Source organism: Phalacrocorax carbo, chromosome 27 (genome assembly GCF_963921805.1).
Source record: "Phalacrocorax carbo chromosome 27, bPhaCar2.1, whole genome shotgun sequence".
Lineage (NCBI taxonomy): Eukaryota > Metazoa > Chordata > Aves > Suliformes > Phalacrocoracidae > Phalacrocorax > Phalacrocorax carbo.
In genome coordinates this window covers 295,979-317,616 of record NC_087539.1, presented here as the reverse complement: position 1 = coordinate 317,616, position 21,638 = coordinate 295,979, and the positions used below count along the sequence as shown (strand labels likewise).

Genomic DNA, 21,638 nt, shown 5'->3' with positions numbered 1-21,638 from the left:
GTGTGTGTGCTGCGGGTGGGAGTGTTCACACGCTCCAGGGTGTGCAAAGCCCAGGTGCCCTGTGTGCAGGCACCCTTGTGCGCGCAGGGCCTGGGGGCTGCCCCCCCAAGACCCTCCTGTAGGGTGGTCCCCGTTCTCTGCTGGAGTCTTTGGCAGGGCCCAGCAGTACCGGACCCTCTCCCCTCCCCAGGTGCATGTGGGCAGGATGATGATGGGCGGGAGTGTCCCCCCAGGTACACGCACATCCCCCTGGACAGGGGCAGAACTGGGGGCATGCCGGAGTGCTGGGGTCTCCTGGGAGAGGGGAGGCAGGACTGGTAGCATCCCAGGGTGCTGGGGTCTCCCGGGAGAGGAGGGCGGGGCCGGGGTCATCCCGGGGTGCTGGGGTCTCCCGGGGGAGGGGGCCAGCCCCCGCGCTGGCCCGGAGACGCCCCGAGGTGCGGGCAGGAGCTGGGTGCAGGATCCCCACGGCGCCCCCCGGAGCCGCCGCCGCCCGGTGCCCGCCAACCGGTGCCCCCCCGCGGGGGCGGCGGGCCGGGATTGGCGGGGCGCCGCGGAGGCGCCGCCCGGCCCCAGCAAGTCTCCAACTTTCTTCCTGCCTCCCCTCGCCGCCGCCTCCCTCCTCCGCCCGCCCTGCCGCGCTCCCTCCATCCCGGGAGCCCCGCGGAGCCCCGCGATGCTCCGCTGCCGCCTGCCCCTGCTCGGGCCCTGGCTGCTGCTGCAGGTACGGGGGGGGCCGGGCGCGCCCCAGCCGCACCCGCCCGCGGGCGGCAAAGTTGCCGCTGCCGCCGGGGGGGTGCGGGGTTCCTGGGGGAGCGCGCAATTACCGGGGCGGGGGGGGGGGTGCAGTTCCAGGAGGAGGGGTCGTGCAATTATTGGGAGGGTGGTACAGTTCCGGGGGGGGGGCGTCCGTGCCGTTCCGCGGGGTGGGGGGACGTGCAGTCCTGGCGGGGGAGGCGTGCAGTGGGGGGGACACGTGCGGCTACTGGGGAGACCTGTATTTCGGGGGGGGGGGGGTGTCATGGAATCGCGCGGGGGGCTTAGGCAGTCGCGGAGATAGTGGATAATTGGGGGGGGGGCTTGTGCAGTCCTGAGGAGGGAGTCGTGCGATCACGGGGGGGACGTTTGCAGGGAGGTGAATGGGAGAGTTGTATGGCGGGGGGGGGCCGGGGCAGGGATGGCACAGCGAAGGGGTCCCGCTCGCCCCGAGTTGGAGCGGGCTCGGGGCTGTCCCGGACCCTTGCGGGGGGTGCGGGGCACCGCACTCGGACAGCGGGCGGAGTTGGGAGCCGGGGGACCCGTGGGGCGGGGGGGAGCAGCGGTCGGTCCCGCCGCCGGTGCAGCCCCCGGACGCCCCCCGGTTGCGAGCAGCCCCCCACTCCACCCCCCCGGTGCAGAGCGCTGAAGGCGCCGTCTGGGAGGTGCGGGAGGGGGCAGCGAGAAGCGCGAGACGGAGCCGCGCGTGAGCGGGGGGGCGGCCGCGCGTGGGCGCGTCGGGCCTTTTGCCGGGGGGGGGGTCTGCGGGGGGGGGCCCGCACGCTGTTGGGTGCACTTGTCCCGCACCCCGCACCTGCATCGCACCTGCGGGTGGGAGCGGCAGGCACGGGCCTGCGGTGGGGGGAGGCAGGGTGAGTCACCCGAGCTGGGGTGACAGAGCTTTCCCCGGCTCCACCAAGGGTGTGAGCACTGAAACCACCTGCAGAGGTGATGCTTCATTTCTGTCCCGACTCGGTGCGGGCTCAGCTCCAGCACCAGCACAGCCTTCATCTCTGCCGCGGGGGGCACCTCCTTGCCAGCTCTGGCCCCCCCACCTCGCCGGGGTGCCCCCTCAGCCGGGCGCATTTGCCCCAGGGACAGGCTCGGCCTTGCTGAGCTGGGTGGGGACTTTGCCTATTCTTGCCCCTTTGCCTGTCTGTGGAGGCTGAGGAGAGGCTGCAGATGCAGGGACACCCTCCCCACCCGCAGAGCCCTCCCTGTGATGTCCCCCAGTCCCAGATACCAAATGCTTTCCAAGGCCGCTTGGCCCTGCGTGTCCCCCCTCTGCCACCTCCTCTTGGAGCCCAGCGAGGCTTTTCCCCCCAGTGGGAGCTGCCAGGTTTGGGGGCTACAGCTGCATCTGGTGCCAGTGTCAGTGGTGGTCATGAATGGGGTGATTTGTTCCCCCCCTCAGCCCTGCCGGGGGGGCTAGGCTCATCAACCAGCAGATCTGATTTCCTGACACTCCATTTTTACTTTCTGTGTTTCATGAATAAAATCAAACGAGTCAATTCCCTCTCGGGAATTGGATGCACATCAGGGACACCCCCCCCTGCACAACCCTACCCCCCAGGCGAAGGCTCTTGCAACTTGTCTCTCTGGCATGCTCCTCTCTGTATGTATATAGACGGATAGATGTGTGAGTGTCTGTGTGGGGGTGGCTCTGCGTGACCCCCCCCCCCCTCCATGTCCATCTAACGCAGAGCATCTGTCGGTGCTGGAGCTGCTTCAAGACAAATGGTTTTGTTTTGATGAAATCAGGAGCAGGGCGCTGCCCCTGTCCCCCTCCCTGCCCACACAGGCAGCAGCGGTGGGGGTGAGGTGGGGGCTTGTGGCCGGGGGGGATCAGGCCGTCCCAGGGCACAGGGTGGGCACACGGGTGCCAGAGCCTCCTGCCCTGTGCATAGGAAATAACCCCGGGAGAGGCTGGCAGGGGCAGTGAGCCCCAGCGCCTCTGTGGTGCAGGGCTGGGACTGGCCAGTGGTCTGTGGGCTTTCCTGCGTGGGGACAGGTTGCAGGAGGGGCCGGGCTCTGCACAGCCACGCACCCAGCCAGGTCGTAGGGGAAGGGAGATGGAGCTGTTCCTGCCCCCTCAGTCTTCTGGGCCTGTTGAGGAGACACTTTCCTGGCCCCTCTTGGGGGACCGGAGGCAGCCTGATGGGCAGGGTGGCCCCACCGGCTCCCCCCAGCCCCAGTTGCTGCACTGGACCTGATCTTGAGCTTCCCAGTATCGTGTCCTGCCAGGGCGTGTGTGGGTGGTGGGAGTGATGGGCAAAGAGGCAGATATGGCTGCCTCCCCCGGGCGAGCACCTGGTATACAGTGGGTGAGTTTGCCCCTGGGGTGTGTGTTTGTGAGAGCATTCCTGCTGCGGGAAGGACGGGCCCCTGGGGTGTCTCCCCACCACGCTGTGCGTTTGCTGATTGTTCCTGCTGGGTCTGTGTTCGTGTGCGTGCGGGTGTGCATCTCCCTGCTGGGATGGACAAGCTCTCCCAGCCCAGCGGGTGCCGGTCTCCACTCTGTGTGTGCAGATCACCTCCCCCCAGCCCCCTGCCCTTCATGGCTGCTGCTGCCCGGGATGTGCCTTGTCCTTCCCTGTGCCTGGGCTCGGGATGGCAGCGCTTGGGCAGGAGGGAGAGATGTTGCCTGGTGCTCCCCACAGGTGATTTACCTGCCTCAGCCTTCCTCAGGCTGCTGGTTTATGTTTATGCATTAGATTTTTTCTGTGCACTGAGCATTAGGTCTTGGGGGTCCCTCAGAGTAGGGCTGGCCTCACTTCCCACTGGTTTGGGTCCCATCCAGCCTCCCAGGTGCACCCAGGAGCAATGGGAGAGACCCATGGCTGGGGCAGGCTGGGCATAGCTCCTGGGTACTTCCTACAGCTGTCCTTGGGCTCAAAGAGGTGGCTGTAATTCTGCAGAGAGGAAGGGCAATTCCTGGCCGGCAGTCTCTTGGCCTTGCTGGGAGGTGGATGCCAGCCTTAGCCCCATGGTCCCCAATGCCCAGGTGACCACGTGATCCACACCAGGTGCTGATCAAGACGTAGGGTGTCACTGGCCCCAGAGCAGGCAGGTGGGACCAGGGTGCGGCTGGGCTGCCGGGGAGGAGAGCAGGGTGTGGTGGCTCAGTGCAGCAGCAGGGCTGGAGCTGGGACTCTGGGTGTCTTTCACCCCTGCTCTGGCCCTGCTGCCTGCCTGTGCCTTTGCAGGAATGTGCCTCCCCAGCACCATGCCTCGGTTTCCCTTCTCCTGGCAGGCGAGGAGGTGAGATAGCGGGTGTCTGAAAAGCACCTGGAGTGTTGCTGGCAGGTTTTCCTTCCCAGATTAACCCTTCCCAGGAAAATCCTGCCTTGCCATGATGGTGGCTGTGCCAGCAGGAGGCTGGGGGCATGGGATGCCAGCCTCTAGGAAACTCACCCCGCTTCATTCCCTTTCCCTTGCTGTCACCCAAGAGCTGTCACATGTCCACTGGGTTGTTGGCTGACAGATGGCTTTGCTCTTAAGCAGATGCTGCCAGCCCTTTAGGTGCAAGGACACCCCTGTTCACTCCACACCCCACACAACCCCCCTCCTATTAATGGGGAGAATGTAACCTTTTCATTGCTCAGGGATGTATACCTCATTTGGGGCCAGACGAGGGGAAATGGGGTTTGGGTGGTGGTGCAGCCCTGCAAGCTGCCATCTGGCCAAGGGTCCCTCCGGACACAATGCTGCAGGGACCGACCCCAGCAGGATGGTGCCTGGATGACGCCTGCCAGGGCCAAGGGAGCAGCAGCTCCCTGCATCCCCCCTCTTCTGGTTCCTGCAGATCTCCCGAGCTGACCGTCGTTGCGGCGGGTGCTGTGTGCTCAGCATGGCTGAGCTAATCTATCGCCAAACAAACACACACTGTTATTCCGAAAGAAGGTTTCCAAGCGACTCATTTCCCTTTTTTTAATAACTCTTCCCTGTGGTGCCCTTTGCACCCTGAGCTGGGAGATTCAATAAGGCTGGAGCCTGGAGCGTGGCGCAGCTCAGCCTCCTGCCGAGGGGGGGGAGCAGCAGCTGGGGAGGGGGGGGGCACCCAGGGGTGCCCCCTGGCCAGACCCATTCCTGTGCTTCACTGTGTTGTTCTGGCTGAAATCTGGGGCTTGCTTTATTGCTTCCCCCCCTTGTTTTTAATTGCCAGATTTCTGCCAGGTGCTGGGAGGGGGTGGCCGGAGCTGGGACAGCAAGGCAGCCGGCAAAGCGGGCGCTTCCCTCTGCGACAGCAGCACTGAGCTGAGCACCAGTCAACCCCACTGCTAATCACACCCATGCCAATTAACACTCCCAGATTAATGACACACACCCCCCCCATCCACAGCTCCTCCTCCCGGGGGCCAAAGTCCTGGCAGCTGGTGGCCCAACAGTAGGGTGATGCTGTGCTGAGACCCCAGCAGTTGAAGACTCCCACCACTCCCCCGCCCCCCCCCCCCCCCCCGCCTGCCCTGGCCAACCTCCAGCATCTCTGAAGAGCTGCCTGGCTCAGCCTTCGCGCTCGGGCACTGAAGGTAAATGGCCCAGGAAAGATGAAGCTTCCTCTCCAGCCGCTTGGATTGCTACTAAAGAAATAATCACGTCCCTGTGCCCGTGTTTTCCCCCCCCCCGCCTTTTTTCCTGATCGCTGTTGCAAAAGGAAAGTCATTGTGGAAATGAGCACCCAGCCTGCAGAAATGATCAGCTGCAAAGAGCCTGCAGGGCCCTGTGCTTGTGGTGGGATTAATTTTCCCCTCCCCAAATAAATCCCCGTCAGACCCTGTTGCTTGGGCAGGGGCTGACTGCTTTTCACCTGGGGTGTGGTAGGTTGCTCAGCCCGGTGCCACCAGCAGCACAGACCCTGTCCAACCCCCGTGGCTGTCCCAGCAGCTGGGCTGGCCTCAGCGGGTGTCATGGTGGCCAAAGACCCTCTCATTCCTCCTCCTGTCCCCCCAGCACTGGGCGGTAGAGCCTATGTCCTTGGCTCCTTGGTGAGCAGAGAGATGTTTTACTCTGTTTTGCCTGGTGCCTTCTTGGGACTGGGAGCCTGGGCAGGGTGGTGCATGCAAAATGGGGCCAAATCTGGCCCCCAGGGGTTGTGAGGGAGCTCCCAGAGGATGGTGGGCTGCAGGGACCCCTTATCCCCTGCTCCTGGTGGGAGCCGGTGCCTGCCCGTGGCAGGGCACAGCCCCTGTGACCCCAGGATGGCACAGCCTGAGAGGAGCCTCAGTGATGCCTTTGAGGGTCCCCTGTGCCCTTGGGTCTCTTGGAGAGTTTTAATCGGTCTCTGCTGGTGGGGGGGAATGTGGGGGGACAGCCATGTCCCTGCCGCTGCTCCTCCCTTCTTTCTCTTCCTGGGGAGAATAAATCCCGGCTGGCCCTAGGAATGTGCTGGGGGAAGAGGGGGAGGGGGGGGCACGCAGTGATGGGGTGGCACAGGGATGGGTCCCCACTGAGGGGACAGTCCCACATTTGCCCCTCTCCATGGTGACCTTCGCACTGGGCCTGCCTCGTGGCGGGGGGGGGGCTGGAAATGCAATTTATGATCCCGCCTGATACGATCTTATAAAATTTCCCGGGCACACTCGAAATTACATTTCCATAGCTCAGGAGAGGCGATCTCCTTGCACGCCAATACCTGCCACTTTTATGGCTACATTTATTGCAATAATAAAGTGAAATGGTGAGGCAAGGGTGGGGGCACGCGGGGGGGCGGGGAGGAGAGGCAGCTGGCAGAAGGTGGGGGCTGCATCCCTGAGGGCCTGGAGTCCCTCTGGTTTGGGGGGGGCTTGGGGGAAGCTGCCACCTCTCTGCACCCCCCAGAAAGACCTCACCCTCCAAAGAGCCAGGACAGCTCTGGAGGGGTGGAGGGAGCCCCACAGCCTGCTCCACTGTGGGGAAACTGAGGCAGAGTCACAGGGTCTGAGGAGGAGGAACACGGGTGTCCTGACTTGGGCATCCCTGGCTGACGGGGATGCAGGAGCAACCTGGTGCTAGTTCCTGACAGCTCTGCCTCCATTTCCCTACACGCTGTCCGTGAGAGCTGCCCACGTCTGCATGCTCCCCGCCTGTGCCCAGCCCCAGCTCCTCATGCTATGGCAGAGCAAGGGGCTCAGCTAAGAGAGCCGCAGCCCCAGCACTGTGGCTGGCACCGGGCATGCAGCAGCATGCTGGCCGGGGAGCAGCTCCCTCTCCCCAGTAACCCCCCCAACCCTTTCTACCCCATCCCTGCACCGTGCCTGGTCTGGAGCCAGGCTGGGCTCCGGCTGGCTTGGGGGAACACTGGCAACGTGCTGCCTGGGTGAGCAGGATTCAATTTCCTCTGAGCCCATCAGCCCGTGTGTCCCTGTCCCTCCCGCCGCCCCCGTGCCCCCTCGCCGCTGGCTGGTGCACACCCGCCTGCACACCCCTCTCCCCCTTCCCGCTCCGTTTATCTCCTCATTTTTCTCATTCATTCTCCTTTCTTTCTTGAGTCCAATGAGTCACACAAGCCCTGAATCCTTTGCCTGGTGCTGTCTCCTCCCTTCTATTATATTTTTTCCTTTGCTCTTAACAGCACTTTTCTTTTTCACCCGGGGGGGGGGGGGGAGAGACTGGGGGTGTACATTTTTTTCCCTCCTTCCCCCCCCAGCCACCTACCAGCTCCTGTCTCACCGTGAAGCCCTTAAAAGTAATAAATAAATAAAACAACGGCTGAGAAAAGAAAAGGCAGGAAACGAGTGACAGGGAAAAGGAACCAAAACGAAAGAAAGAAGAAGGAGGAAAAAAAAAAGTCCTACTCGGGCTATGAAATATTTATTAGCCAGCGCGTGCCGAGCGCGTTAATAAAGCCGCAGCATTTGCATATTTTTTCCGTCTGCAAGGAGCGAGGTGTCTGTTTAGGGGGATGAAGGCAAACGTGTCTGTGGGAAGCCGATTTCTCCTGGCCCCGCACAGGTCATGCTCCTGCACGAGGCGATGGCAGCCCTTGCGCGAGCATTGCTTCGGGCAGGGGTGTCACCAGGAGCAGGACCCCAGCGCAGGTCCCCTGGGTCCTGCCACCGCCGCAGGCTGCGCTCGCAGGGTGGGTGCCGGCAGCTCCACAGCGCCATAATGGCCCGATGGTGGATTTGGCTTTGGCAAGCTCGCCCGACTCTCCTCCCCACCCCGAGGACATGCTGGCACTGGGTTCATCTCTCCTGGTGATGGGCGTTTTGGAGCTGCCTGCCTGCTGGGCTGTCTTTGAGTGTATGCAAACTGCTGGCAGTTGCAGCAGTGGCACAGAAGCAGAGGAAATACCAAGGAGGCCTTTGGGTGGTCACACTGAGCTCACCTCCAGGGCAGGATTTGTCCAGCTGTCACCACGACTCTGTGTGCATGTGCGCATCCCAACTTGTCCCTGTCTGTCACCATCTCGACCCCTCGGTGCCTGGGACTGGGTCAGGTTCAGCAACCACCGAAGCACGTCACCCTTTTGCCTACTGCATCCATCCCTCCCGTTGTGCTGGGGTGAGTGGGGCAGCTGGTGCTGCTGCCTGTGGCTGGGTGGGGGCTCCCAGCTACCAGCAGGGGAGGAGGCAGGGAATGGTGACCAAGTGACACCAGGGAGCTGAGAAGTGAGGAGGGCATGGGCAGTGGGGGGTTCTGGCTGTGGGGCGAGCCGCTGCTTGCATGGGGCAGTGTGCCATGCATGGTGGGGCTGGTGCTGGCTGTGCCAGTGAGAGTGGTGGGGGCACCGAGCAGAGGCAGCTCCCCCCGGCTGCCCTGGTCTTGGAGCTGCTGGCCAAGGATGGGTTTTCAAGCTTTGAGCTGGGAGTCAGTGGGACATGGGGGTGGCTGCTGGGTCCAGCCAGCAGGGTTTCTCCTCTTGCCCTTATGAGGCTGAGATGGGGGAGGTTTGCCCTTCCTTCCAAGACTGTCCTGCACCCCATGCCTGCCTGGCAGCCCACAGTCCTCCCCTATAACTCCCACTGGGCTGCACACTACTGCCATCCCCAGGACCTGACCCACTCCCCGTCCTGCAGCCCTGTCCTTTCGCCCTTGAGTCCTCGCTGCCAGAGGAGTAGTATCCTTGGTCACAGCCTCCGCAGGCAGGGGTGGGCAGCCAGGCTGAGTCTTGCTTTGCACTTCTGGTCTGCAGCCCCCGGGCTCCTCCCAGCTCCCTGGACCCAGCCCAGGTGTCCCTAACAGCAGGTTAGTTCGTTGCCCTGGCACCAAGGAGCCATCACCACAGATTTGCCTCACGGGGACCTTCATTAGCAACCTGCCACTCACCAGCCCCATCTGCACTTGCCTTGGCGGAGCGATGCTTGCGCCCAGCGGGGCAGAGGCGGACGCATGGCTGTACCCCCAGCACGTACTGGGGCAGGTGTGCAGGAGGCACAGGAACATGTTCATTCTGGGATGCTCAAACATGGAAGAGCAGAGGCACGCCTGCAAAAGCACACATGCCGAGCCACCTCAATTCTTGAGTGCGTGTATAACCGTGTATGTATGCACACAGATGTGCTCACAGGGCGTGTAGGACACGTGAAGGCATTCATGCACATTCAGCTGCACGCAGAGCAGCGCGTGCATAGACAAGCAACTGCAGGCATTTGTTGCGTTCACCTGCATGCTGCAGGTGCGCACCGAGCCGGTCAGGCACCGGGCAATCTCGGTGCACACCTGCTGGCACCCGCGGGCGTGTGCACTCACACAGAGACACGGGAGCATGCACACGCCGAGCTCGCCGTGCGCTCTCGCCCACACACAGTCGTTCAGATGTGTGTTGCACGCCTCAGCACGCTTGGGAGCGTGCTTGGGTCCCTCCCCGCCGCCCAGCAGAGCCCACCGCTGCACCGCGTCACCCTGCCACCGCATTAGCACCCGCGCGGCGCCAGCGAGATAAATGGGAGCTGTCAGAGGCACCTTGTTTGCTGCTAACCTTTGGAAATGCCACACCGCCCCGGGCTGCACTGCGCCGGGGGGAGTGGGCCCGCAGGGATTGTTGCTCACCACCTCCAATTAATCTCCTTGCACTAACGAAGGCAGCAGGGTGACAGGGGAGAGAACGGCTTGACCCCACGTCCATGGGGAGAGCTGGAGACCCCGATCTGCAGATCGTCACCTGCTCTGCCACCGACCCCCACCAGGGCAGGGGGGTGGCTCGGAGCCAGGTGCAGGGGACAGGCTGGCTGTAGGGACAGGGTCTTTGATGGGGGTTGTCACGGGTGCTCTGCTCCTGGAGCAGGCAGAGGCTGTTTTTCCCTGAGACAGTACCCCATCAATCAGTCACAGCTCTGCTTTCAGGGTACTGGGAGCTCATTGCAGCCCACACTGGGGCACCCCGCCCCTCCCCATGCTGATCTGCTCCCCTCTGCCAAGGTGACCGTGGGTCTCATGGGAGCAGCTGACGGCATTTGGCCCTGCCAGCAAATGGGATGTGAGTGGCCATCACTGCTGGTCCTGACAAGCCAAATTGATGCCGGCACCAAGAGCCTTCCCAGTCCCTCTGCAGCCACCCCCAGCCCTTCTTGAATCCTTGCCTGGCTGCTTATGCACATGCAGAGTGATACCTGGGTGCCTGCAGACATATAGCAGCCCTGCACAGCCACACACATGCACAGAAAAGTGCACAAGGGGCTTGAAAGCAGCAAAAGCATGTATCATTGTCTTGGGGTAACGCGTAGATGCAGCAACACATGCATGTGTAACAGTACAAAACCAAGTGTACCAGGCAAACGCACATGAATGGTGCATCGCAGCCAGAGCCCAGCATGCAGTGCAGCCAAGCATAGCCCTCTGGCACAGGGGACAGATGCTGGTGCAGCCAAGGAGGGACGGGGCTCTGCACACACCTGTGCAGAGCCAGGAAGCACTGGGACCCTCACGTATGCCTTTGGATCATGTCCGACAGGTTCACATGCACGTGTGTGCACGCTGCACCCCAAGCACTCACAAGCAGAAACATTAATATTTAACACAAGGTGTGAGTGGGACCTGCCCTGAATGCTGACAGCACTGGCAGGGTGCAGGGGGGTGACCTTGGCTCCCCTCAGCACTGTCGCGGAAAAGGCTTGCCATGGCCCTGCTCTACCGTGCCCGTTGCCCACAGGCTCAAAGACCTCCAGCCAGCCAGAAGAAGCCATCCTCCTGGGGCTGCACCAGGGGCTACGGGTAGTGAGGGTCTCCCCCATGCCTCTGTGCTGCCCACAGCCCCAGGCTGCGCTCATGCCACAATCGATAGCCCTGGCTGCATCAGCAGTCACTGCCCTGCTCTGCAATTCCCTTTCATCCCCTGCTCGCCCAGCAGCTCCTGGGGAGGGACCTGGGGGTGGGTGGGAGACTGCCAGCCTGGCCCCTTGCCCTGAGGGGCTGGGGGGCCCCGCCTCTGCCTCTTTTCCCCAGGATTCACCTGCTCTGCCTGTGCCCAGTCTGTGCCCCACAGCCCCAGGCTCCACCCTGCCCCATCCTCCAGCACTAGCCTGGCCCAGGGGCCCACAGCCTTCAATAATGCAGGGCGCTGATGTCAGCACCTCCTTCCCCAGTACATGCCCTGTCCCCACTGGTTCCCACTGCATCCCCACCCCACTGCCTGCCTGTCCCTGTCATTTCCCTGTCCCTACTGCATCTGTCTCCACCAATTCCCCATCACAGTCCCCATTCCCATCACACTCCCATCGCCATTGCATCCCCATCTCCACTGTATCCCCCTCACCACTAGCAGGGGATCATGGAAGTGGGGTGAACTGGAAAGAGAAACTGAGGCTGAGGGAGGAGGGCTACTGTGGCTCACATAGCACTGCTGGGGAGAGCCAGCCATCCTGGCTCATGGCCCTGGCTGAGGTGGAAAGCCAGCACAGAGCTGAAGAAACCTCCAGAAATCTTTCCCAGACTGGTGGGGGCTTGGGCAGCGTGTGCTTGTATGCACGTGTTCCTCTGTGGGCTGCAGTCTCCACACTGCTCCCTATCCCCTCTCTGTGGGTGCAGGTGGGTTTTGGGGCTCCCCTCCCAGCTGTGGGGTTACCGGTGCCCCTTCCCTGCATGTGCTTATCTCATGGTGAGCGAGGCCCACTGCCTCCCCACGGTGGGACGCGGGGGCACCCGGCGTGATGAATACGTACAAGTGGGATTAACAATGGAGCTGGGGCAGAGGCGGAGCGGTGGTCTCGCCGGGGCCACCTCTTCTTGCTGGAGAGGGGGTGCTGGGGGGGTGGCTGCCCTTCTCCCCCTCCCCCATTTATCTCTCCATCTCGCGGTCCTGCCGCGCTTGCTCCCTCTCTCTCTGCCTGGTGAAGGCACCCGGCTTTGAAGCTGCGTTGAAATATAGATAAGGGCGAAGGCAGCAGCCGCGCTCAAAGAGAGATTGGGGAGGGAGCCGGGGGACGGCCAGACCGGAGCCGGGGGGCTTCGGGGATGCTCAGCCGCAGCTTCGCACTGCACAGCTGCCTGCCCCCGCCCCCCCGCCCCGGGCTGGGCTGAAACCCCACGAATCCTCCTCCCCTGCCCACAGACCCGGCCAGGTCCCGGGGGAGGGAGAGCCCTGGGGCAGGACCGGCGATGCCCGCAGCAGCAGCCCGGGCTGCCGCCTCCGCCGGTGCAGCACGGGCGAGAGCAAGCACATGCCAGAGCAGATTTACAGGCTCAGCCCGGCACACGCAGCGTTAGCGGGATCAGGCAATAGATCCCCAAGACAGCAGTGCGCAGCCTGGCCGGAGGCTCCAGCTCAGCAGCTGGAGAGGAACGGGGCAAGCATGGGGGCTATGGCCGGGGCAGCAGCCCCCTGGTGCGGCTCGGTCCTTGGTGGGTGCCCAGCAGAGACCGGTCCCTGCACACGGTCCTGCCTGGCAGTGGAGGAGGGGACCTGGGGGGCTCACCCCTGTCTGACGGGGGGCATGGGAAAAGTGCAGTGCGCTCCGAGCAGGAAACAGCATCAAGCCATTCTGACAGTGCTGCAGGGTGGCTGGTGCCAGGATGAGACCCCAGCAATGGCAGGCAGGAGCCATACCCAGCGCCTCCTGCCCTGCCTCCAGCCCCACTGGCTTGGTATTCAGCGCTGAGGCATGCCTCAGTTTCCCGTGGGGGCACAGCCACCCCCACGCTCCTCCCAGACACTTCCAGCTGGTGCCTCTGCTCGAAGCCCTCCTTCCCCACTCCCCTCCTCCCCGCGGCCCCCTCGGGAAACAGGTCGTCCAGAGCAAAAACTGCCAGAGCAGCCTGAGCACCTGCCAGCTCACGGGCGACAGTGATTGACGAGGCTGGGGCTGACGGAGCAGCATCCTGCGCACCGGGAGCAGCTGGCAGGGCAGGCAGGGGCACGCCGGGCACTGGGGTGCAGAGCCAGGAGCAGCCAGGCTGAGGGATGGGGAAGCGGGGGGGCAGGCAGGCTCGGGCAAGGGAGGGACATGGGACATGGCAGGGACAGGGTCCCAGGGTTGAAGAGGTGCCAGCTGGCTCTGCTCACTGCTGCTGAGCTGCACAATGTCAGTCCCGGCAGCCAGGAAAGCAGAGCGACAGCCATTGGGAACCTCAAGAAGGGGACACTGCAGTTCTGTCCCAGCTGGTGCCTGGCTGGAGGTGGGTCCCAACCCCCTCAGTGTGCAGAGTCCCTTTCTCAGCTAGTGTGGCTGGGAGCTGCTGCGTGACACCCCAACACTGGCTGTATCTCCAGAGGGTCCTGGTGTGCTGGTGCCCATCAGTACCTTCTTAATCAGGCATGCAGTTTGCTCAGGTTGGAGAGACCAGTCAGCTGGTCTTCACTGAGGCTCCCTGCCATGATTTACCCCACCAGGAGAGGAGCTGACTCTCCCCACCCTGTGAGAGACCTTGCCAAGAGCTCCTGGCTCTGTGTTAGCCAAGGGGGTGTCCCCATGCTGGTGCAGGGACCTTGCAGCTGTCTGGCATTTTCCTCTCCTCTGCTGCCCATCTTTTCTGCTTCTGCTGCAAATTCCCTCCCTTGCCAGATTGCAGTAAGTGACCCCAGCCTGCCCCTGCCGGCAGAGCAAGGGGTCCCTGCTCATTCACTGTGTGCCCCCCTCTGCACACAATGCACCCCACTCTTCAGCCGTGTCTGCCTGGTGCAATTATCCGGCAGGGCAGAGCGGCTGCCATGCAGCCTGGCAGGGGTCTCTGTAATTTCAGCTGCAGATCAGAGGCACGGGGTAATGCAATTAGGCTTCCCTGGCAGGCGGCAGAGGACTCCGATGCCTCCCTCTCTCTGTACACACTGCTGCCCCCCACCATCCTGCATTTTAAGAGGCCTCAACTGTGGTGGGGCAGGCAGTCATGAATTGTCGGGTGTCCTGTTTTTTCCCATAACAGGGAGATGGGTGATGCAGGAGAAGCAGCCCTGACTCCTGGGGTGTGTCTGGGACAGGCCTGTGTGGGGCCAAGCAGGGGTTGGGGGGTGGCATGGGCAGGGTGCAGCCATGCTTGGCTCCAGGCACGGCTGGGGGCACGGCAGATGGGGAATCATGGTGCCGAAGGGGTGCGTGGTGCTGGAGGGGTGCATGGCCATAGAAGAGATACAGGGGTGCAGGAGGGATACATAGGCACTGACGGGTGCATGGGGACAGACAGGATAACGTGTGAGGGGCAGCAGGCAGGAGAATGAGCAAGGGGGTGGCAGGCACAGCTCATGCAGTCTCTGCCCTCTTCTCCCCAGATGGTGTGTGCTGGGGGCCACATCGCCAAGACCCTGGGGTACCTGGAGCTGGGCACCTCCGGCCTCCTTAAAGATGTCCCCTATGGCACCCTGAAGCCCCCAGTGCTCGACCCCAGACAGCTGATTCCAGCCAAGCCCCCCCGAGGTGCGGGAACACCCTTGGGTGCTGCGCAGAGCCCCTGGGACTGGCAGAAGAACCAGACGGTCGGGGAGCTGCCAAGCTCCCGTGCCCGGCGCAAGCCCTCACTCAAGTCCGGCCGCACCAAGAAGATCTTTGGCTGGGGTGACTTCTACTTCAACATCAAGACACTGAAGTTCAGCCTGCTGGTGACAGGGAAGATTGTCGACCACATCAACGGGACCTTCAGCGTCTACTTCCGCCACAACTCCTCCAGCCTGGGCAACGTCTCAGTCAGCATTGTGCCCCCTTCCAAGGCAGTGGGCTTTGAGGTGCTGGTGCCAGCCCCCCCGCCACTCCCCCGCCCACCCCCCCAGCAGAGCACCCTGCCTGAGGGGCGCCCAGCCAAGGCCCTCAACTGCCATGTGGAGTATGAGAAGACCAACCGGGCACGGAAGAACAAGCCCTGCCTGTACGACCCCTCCAAGGTGTGCTTCACTGAGCACACGCAGAGCCACGCTGCCTGGCTCTGCGCCAAGCCCTTCAAGGTCATCTGCATCTTCATCTCCTTTCTCAGCATCGACTACAAGCTGGTCCAGAAGGTCTGCCCCGACTACAACTTCCAGCATGACAACCCCTACTTTGGCTGATGGCCATGGGAAGGGGCAGTGGGTGCTGGAGCTGAAGGCAGATGGGGGTACAGTGGAGGTACCCCCTTGCCCTCACACTGGTCCCTCCTTCATTGCTGCAGCACCTCCCCAGGGCGTAGGAGTGGGGACCTGGGCATGGCCAGCACAGCCACACTCCCATCCCTGTGGCTGGGTGGGGGGTGCAGGTGCGGAGCCTGGCCTCCCACCCCACGCTGGGGGCTGGGCTGGGGTCCCTGCAAGCGTGTGGGTGAGTCGGGGGGTATAGCCCCATGTGATGGCATCAGCTCTGCCTGTGTCACCTCTGGGGCAGGCAAGGGCATGGTTATAATGGGGGGGTTTCCTGTGTGCCAGTGGGTTATGGTGCTCACGAGAGCTCAGGCTTCACCCCGTGCACTGCGGGGGGGGGCTTTTCTCTTTCTGCAGCCGCAGGAGATGCGGACGCGTGTGCATGTGGACACATGTGCGCACACCAGTCTGTGCATGTGCCAGGACACCTGTCCGGGTATTTTGGAGCCTTCACCCCCATTGGCCCCCCCCAGGCTGTGGCAGCGCTGGGGCATCAAACCAAGCCCCTGGTGACCCATGGAGCCCCCTCTCCTCTGTTGGGGAGGACCCCGCCCAAATTCACCACCCCTCACCCAGAGCTGCAGCCCCCCAGCTGCTGCCCACCACCCACCACCGCGCCGCGAAGAAGTGCCATGCCAGGGGCAGGGACCTGGGGGTCCCTGTCCCTGAGCCGCCAGGGCCCTTGATGGGGGCTTCTGTCACCCAGGCCTGGAACGGGGCTTCTTCCTATTTTTTTAAGAAAATTAAAATGGAAAAAAAGTGGAAAATAAAGAAAAACGTTGGGAAAAAATGGAAAAGTGGTGGAGTGTGCTGATTCCGTATCCTCACGGCGGAGCCCACCGCCCTCCCACTGCCCCGGGACTGGGCGAGGGGGACGGGGGGAGAAAGAGGAAGGAGGTGCGGGGGACAGGGATGGGGATACGGGCTGCAGGTGCGGGGGGCGCCGGGACCGCGGTACCCGCGGCTTGGAGGGGGGGGGGGGCCCTGCACCTCCGGTTTCCCGTCGGGCCCCGCGGGGCCGGCGGCCCCTTGGCCCCGCCCCCTCGGCAGCGCTCGCGCGGCGTCGCGGGGGCGGGGCCGGGCAGGCACCGGGACCGGGATCGGGAGCGGGAGCGGGGCCGGGACCCGGCCGGGACCCGCCTGGAGCGAGGACCGCGATGTGGCCGCTCCGCCTGGGCAGGGTGAGTCTCGGAGTTGCGTGGGGTGGCCCCGGGAGGTGGGCCTGGGAGGTGCTGGTGCCCGTGCCCGTGCCCGCAGGGGGCCCCGGTGCCGGGGGGAGGCTCGGTACCGGGGGGGGTGGGGTTACTACCCGGAGGAGTTCCGGTGCTCGCAGGGTGTCCCGGTCCCCGGCGCTGTTCCGGTGCTCATGGGGGCCCCGGTGTCCGGGGGGAGTCCGGGTACCCCGCGGGGCGTCCCGGCGCCCGGAGGGTCGCTCCCCGCGTACCCGTTTCTCCCGGCCCCCCGCCCCCTTCAGCGCCCCTTTGCAACCGGGGTGTGCAGCTCCCGCTCGGCGGGTTTCGGGGCAGCGGCGCCCGGTCCCGGCCCCCCCGGCTGGGCAGCGGCACCCCCGGCCCAGCTCCCTGCCCCGCGGACTTTGCATCCGTCCCAAAGTCCCCGGGCCGGGGCAGCCACCGCCGTCGGCCTTGGCCCCTGCCCGGTGACCGCGGTCCCGCGGATGATGCAATGGGGCGGCAGCGGTTACATCACCGGGCACCGGCACTGGGCACCGCCGGCGGGGCGAAGTGGGGGACACAGTACCCCTTCTGTGACCCCCGGGCTGAGGGAAATAGTGCCCCCGCCCCCCCCCCCCCCCCAGTTGTGCAAGGTGCTGCCGGGGGATCCCGCAGCAACCCCCCCGGAGCACCTTGGGGCCCCCGTGGGGTAGCTGAGCGTCCGGCCATCCCGTCTGGGCACGCACGTGTGTCTAGCTCTGCTGTGCATGTGCTCTGCACCCACGGTGGGCTTTGATGCCATTTCTGCTGCTTTGGCATGGGCTCTCAGTGGAGGCGAGATGCTCCTGCCGTGGCTGTGGGTGCAGGAGACCTTGTGGGGGGTCCCCATGTGCCTCATGGGTCCCTGGGGGTCCCCAAATGCCCACCCGGGGTGGTGGCACCAGTGGCTGGAGACAGAACACCGGGTTCTTGCTCCTGGTGCTGTTGCATGCTGTTCCAGCAGCACCTTTGGGGTAAGGGATCTGGGCACCCACCTGTGCGGGGTCACAGCCTATCAGCCCCCCCTCTACTGTGCAGGCCCTGCAGCGATATGGTGGCCAGGTGGGCACTGGCAGCCAGCGGGTGCAGCACAGCACCGTTGCCACAGCGGCCACCGGGCACATGCCTGGCTGGACGGGGCAGGAGAGTTTGGCTGAGAGTGATCCTGAGATGTGGGCCCTGGTCCAGAAGGAGAAGGATCGGCAGTGCCGGGGTCTGGAGCTCATCGCCTCTGAGGTGGGGTACAGGGTGCTTGGGGCAGGGGGTGGTGACAGTCCTGGGGGACCTCTGCTCGGGTGGGAGCCCTGCTGCCTAGTCTCTGACCCCCTTTTTCCCCCAGAATTTCTGCAGCCGGGCAGCACTGGAAGCCCTGGGCTCCTGCCTAAACAACAAGTACTCAGAGGGGTACCCTGGTAAAAGGTAAAGAGGGTGAGCGGGTTCTGGGGGACAGGAGGGCACTGGTGGTATCGGGACTCCTCCTGTAGCCAGCATTTGGCTGCAGGAAAGGTTAAGGGGAGACCTTGGGCAGGAGAGGGTACTTCTGAGGGGAGGCTGTCCTCTCCACTGAGGTTATCTGTTGGGCTGGCGGGGGCAAGGCCCCCTGTAACCACCTCCCTTCTCCTCCAGGTACTACGGGGGAGCTGAGGTGGTGGACCAGATTGAGCTGCTGTGCGAGCAGCGGGCTCTGGAGGCGTTTGACCTGGATCCTGCCCGCTGGGGCGTCAATGTTCAGCCCTACTCAGGATCTCCAGCCAACTTTGCAGCCTACACAGCCCTGCTGCAGCCCCATGACCGCCTTATGGGGCTGGACCTGCCCGACGGGGGCCAGTACGTAGCAGGGTGGGGCAGCCTGGAGCCCCTGCCTCCTGGGGAGCCCAGCCTCAGCCTGCACCTCTGCCTTCCCCTGCAGCCTCACACATGGGTACATGTCAGACGTCAAGAGAATCTCAGCAACATCCATCTTCTTCGAGTCAATGCCCTACAAACTTGATGTGAGCCGAGGGGGGCAGGTTCCTGGGGGAAGGGGGGATCTGCTGGCCAAGCCGTTGATCCTGGCAGGGCCCCTGAGGTGCCCAGGCTGCTCTGCCATCCCCTGCCCTAACCTCCCCCTCTCCCAACCATGTCCCAGTGCCAAGGAGTGCTTGGGAGCTGCCTGTGGTTCAGCCAAACATGCTGTGCTCAGAGCTGGGTGCAGGGACCTGCAGGAACCTTGACAAGCTGTCTGTCTGTCCCTTGTAGCCAGCCACAGGGCTGATTGACTACGACCAGTTGGAGGTGACAGCGCGGCTCTTCCGTCCTCGTCTCGTCATTGCTGGCACCAGTGCGTACGCCCGCCTCATCGACTATGCTCGTATGAAGAAGGTACGGGGTGTCAGGCTCCATCCTGGGTGATGGGAGCTCTCGTGCCTGCAGCAGCTCAAGGGCAGTTGCACCCCACTCATGGCTGCAGGGACATGGCCGGACCATGACTCCCTGTGTCCCCAGGTGTGTGAGGAGGTGAAGGCATACCTGCTGGCAGACATGGCACACATCAGCGGGCTGGTGGCAGCCAAGGCCATCCCTTCGCCCTTTGAGCACGCAGACTTGGTCACCAGCACCACACATAAGACCCTGCGTGGCGCCAGGTGAGGCTGTGTCCTGCCGCCCCCTCCCCAGGGAGGATGCTCACCCATGGCGGGGGAGTGCAAAGCAGCGGTTGGGTTTCGTGCTCTGGGTAGGGCCAGAGCTGAGCAGGAGGGACCCACCGGAGGGTGGTAGTGGTGTTGGCACTGCCCCATGGTGTAGGGAAGCCAACACCCTGATGTGGGGAGATGGCAGACAGGTGGGAGGAGCGGTGCCAGCTCTCTCTTGCCACCAGGTCAGGACTGATCTTCTACCGCAAGGGTGTGCGCTCTGTGGATAAGAAGACAGGCAAGGAGATGCTGTATGACCTGGAGGACAGGATCAACTTTGCTGTCTTCCCTTCCCTGCAAGGGGGACCCCACAACCATGCCATTGCTGCTGTGGCTGTGGCCCTCAAACAGGTCTGTGCCAGGGTGGTGGGTGCAGGGCTGGGGCTGACCTGGGCCCTGCGCTGACATGGTCTTTCCCCCCACCAGGCCAGCTCGCCAGCTTTCCACCAGTACTGCCAGCAGGTGCTGAAGAATGCCAAAGCCATGGCGCAGGCCCTGTTGCAGCGTGGGTACACCCTGGTGTCAGGTAATGCCTCCTTCCCCATGCTTTTGGGGATAAGGAGGGACAAGGCTGCAGTAGGTTGCAAGTGGTCTCAGTGCCCCTAGGCAGCAGTGGGGAGTACGGGGCCGGGGGGCGGCAGAGGATGTGCAGGACAGAACGGGGCTTGGGAGGTGGCATAGGAGCAGCGCTGTAGAGCAGGGAAGGGGCTGGGATTTGGTGGGGAAGGGGAGGGGGTGGGTGGAGGTACTTGGGGCTGGCTGTCACTCCTCACCCCTTTCCCTTGCTCCCCAGGTGGTACTGACAACCACCTGGTTCTGGTAGACCTGCGGCCCAAGGGCATCGACGGCGCACGGGCTGAGCGGGTGCTGGAGCTCGTCTCCATCACTGCCAACAAGAACACATGCCCAGGGGACAAGAGCGCGCTCACACCGGGAGGGCTGCGCCTGGGTGAGGAACGGGCCCTGCTTGGGGGGGGGTCTTCCTGTCTCCATCCAGCCCCTTCCCTGAGGGGCTGTCCCCAGGCTTTCATCCTGGGGTGTCCCCACTCTGTTTCACCCCTCTCTGAAGACTCCACGTGGGAATTTGGAGCCAGTTTCTGGCTCAGAGTGTTGCATGGGAACCCCATAGGGGCCAGGGCTTGGGGATCCCTTTGGTGAGGTTGGCTTCTGTGGATGGTGCTCTGAGCAGCTCCCGGCCCTGATGGGCTCCATCCCCCAGGTGCCCCTGCGCTGACCTCCCGCCAATTCCGTGAGGAGGATTTCCAGAAAGTTGTAGCTTTCATTGATGAAGGCATTTCGCTGGCCCTGGATATCAAGAGCAAAACCAGTGAGTGAGCAGGGGCCCCCGTCTCCCCCTTTCCTGAGTGCCAGTTGGCACCTCTCCATTTGGGGTGCGGGGACTGCACCCCAAGCTGGTGCCAGCCTTCCCTGGGCAGGGAAGGGGCTGCAGTAATGTGCCACTGCCTTTCTTACTGGCTCCCCCTCCACCCCCAGGCAAGCTCCAGGACTTCAAGACCTTCTTGCTGCAGGACGCAGAGACGCAGCGCCGCTTGGCTGACCTGCGCCAGCGCGTGGAGACCTTTGCTCGTGCCTTCCCCATGCCTGGCTTCAGTGACCGCTGAGCGGGGGCTCTTACTCCTCCTGCTGGGCTGGGACTACCTGGGGGCAAGGGGAGGCTTCAAACCCCACTCTGCATTCCCCACTCCCCTTTGTCCCCCACCAGCACCTTTGGGATAAGGCGCTCCCTCCCCAGGACGGTGGGTGGCCCACCCCCGTCCTGCTGTCAGTGTTAGGATACATAGTCTACCCCAGACCCTGAGGGTAGAGTGACCAGTCCTCGCTCCAGCCTCACCCCCTCTGTCCAGGCAAGTCTTGCACTTTTCTATGCGGTCAGGGGTGGGGGAGGTTGCTAATAAAAGTGGGGGCAGAGCCTGCCTGCATGGCGGTGTGTGGGTGCTGAGCTGGGGAGGGAGAGATCAGTGACAAGGTGTCAGGGGGGCCAGTGTCCCTGGGGCGCCTCAGCACTGTGTCAGGGCACTGTGGGTGGGTGCGGGGTCCGGACTCCCCGGTCTTGCTGCCCATGGTTGTGCCTCAGCGTTCCCACCCCTTCTCCACCCCAGTGCTTCACCCAGCGGGCTCTGAGGTGGGGGGGTTACACTGAGCCCTGACACAAGGCAGGTACTGTGGGGGGTGGTGGCCTCCCGGCTGTCCTGCTGCTGCAGGGTGCAGACCCTCTGGCGAGCCCCCTTGCTCCCCACGGCACTGTCTGGCTGGAGGTAGCCATGCCCCTGGCAGGCCAGGCAAGCTGCCTGCTCCCCAGCACGTCCCGCTCTCCCGGGTCATCTGTTCCGTATTTACTGGCGGTGAGTTCCCCCACACAGCCTTAGCCAAACCAAACAGCACCGGGCAGGACTCCCCTGCCTCTGGCAAGGGCCGGGCCCCTGCCCCATGGCACATAGTCCTGGGAGAGCAGGGGCTGCCCACGTGTGGAGAACATGCATGTGCATGACACCCCCACCCACCCAGCTCTTTTCCTCTCTGGGGGGC

General features: G+C 63.7%; 2 protein-coding genes across 2 annotated transcripts; both read left to right on the top strand.

Annotated features, from left to right (window-relative positions):
* The first annotated feature begins 579 nt into the window (after positions 1 to 579).
* NXPH4 (neurexophilin 4) lies at positions 580 to 15,288 on the top strand. Its single transcript, XM_064474667.1, has 2 exons — positions 580 to 724; positions 14,375 to 15,288. Exons 1-2 carry the CDS (start codon positions 677 to 679, stop codon positions 15,140 to 15,142), a joined length of 816 nt encoding a protein of 271 aa, XP_064330737.1. The 5' UTR covers positions 580 to 676; the 3' UTR covers positions 15,143 to 15,288.
* Positions 15,289 to 16,226: 938 nt separating this feature from the next.
* On the top strand, positions 16,227 to 21,025 carry SHMT2 (serine hydroxymethyltransferase 2). Its single transcript, XM_064474257.1, has 12 exons — positions 16,227 to 16,389; positions 17,458 to 17,655; positions 17,759 to 17,838; positions 18,046 to 18,246; positions 18,329 to 18,410; positions 18,658 to 18,780; positions 18,904 to 19,043; positions 19,277 to 19,442; positions 19,518 to 19,617; positions 19,885 to 20,040; positions 20,311 to 20,418; positions 20,586 to 21,025. The coding sequence occupies exons 1-12, from the start codon at positions 16,366 to 16,368 to the stop codon at positions 20,711 to 20,713; spliced, it is 1,506 nt and encodes a 501-aa protein (XP_064330327.1). The 5' UTR covers positions 16,227 to 16,365; the 3' UTR covers positions 20,714 to 21,025.
* The last annotated feature ends 613 nt before the right edge of the window (positions 21,026 to 21,638 follow it).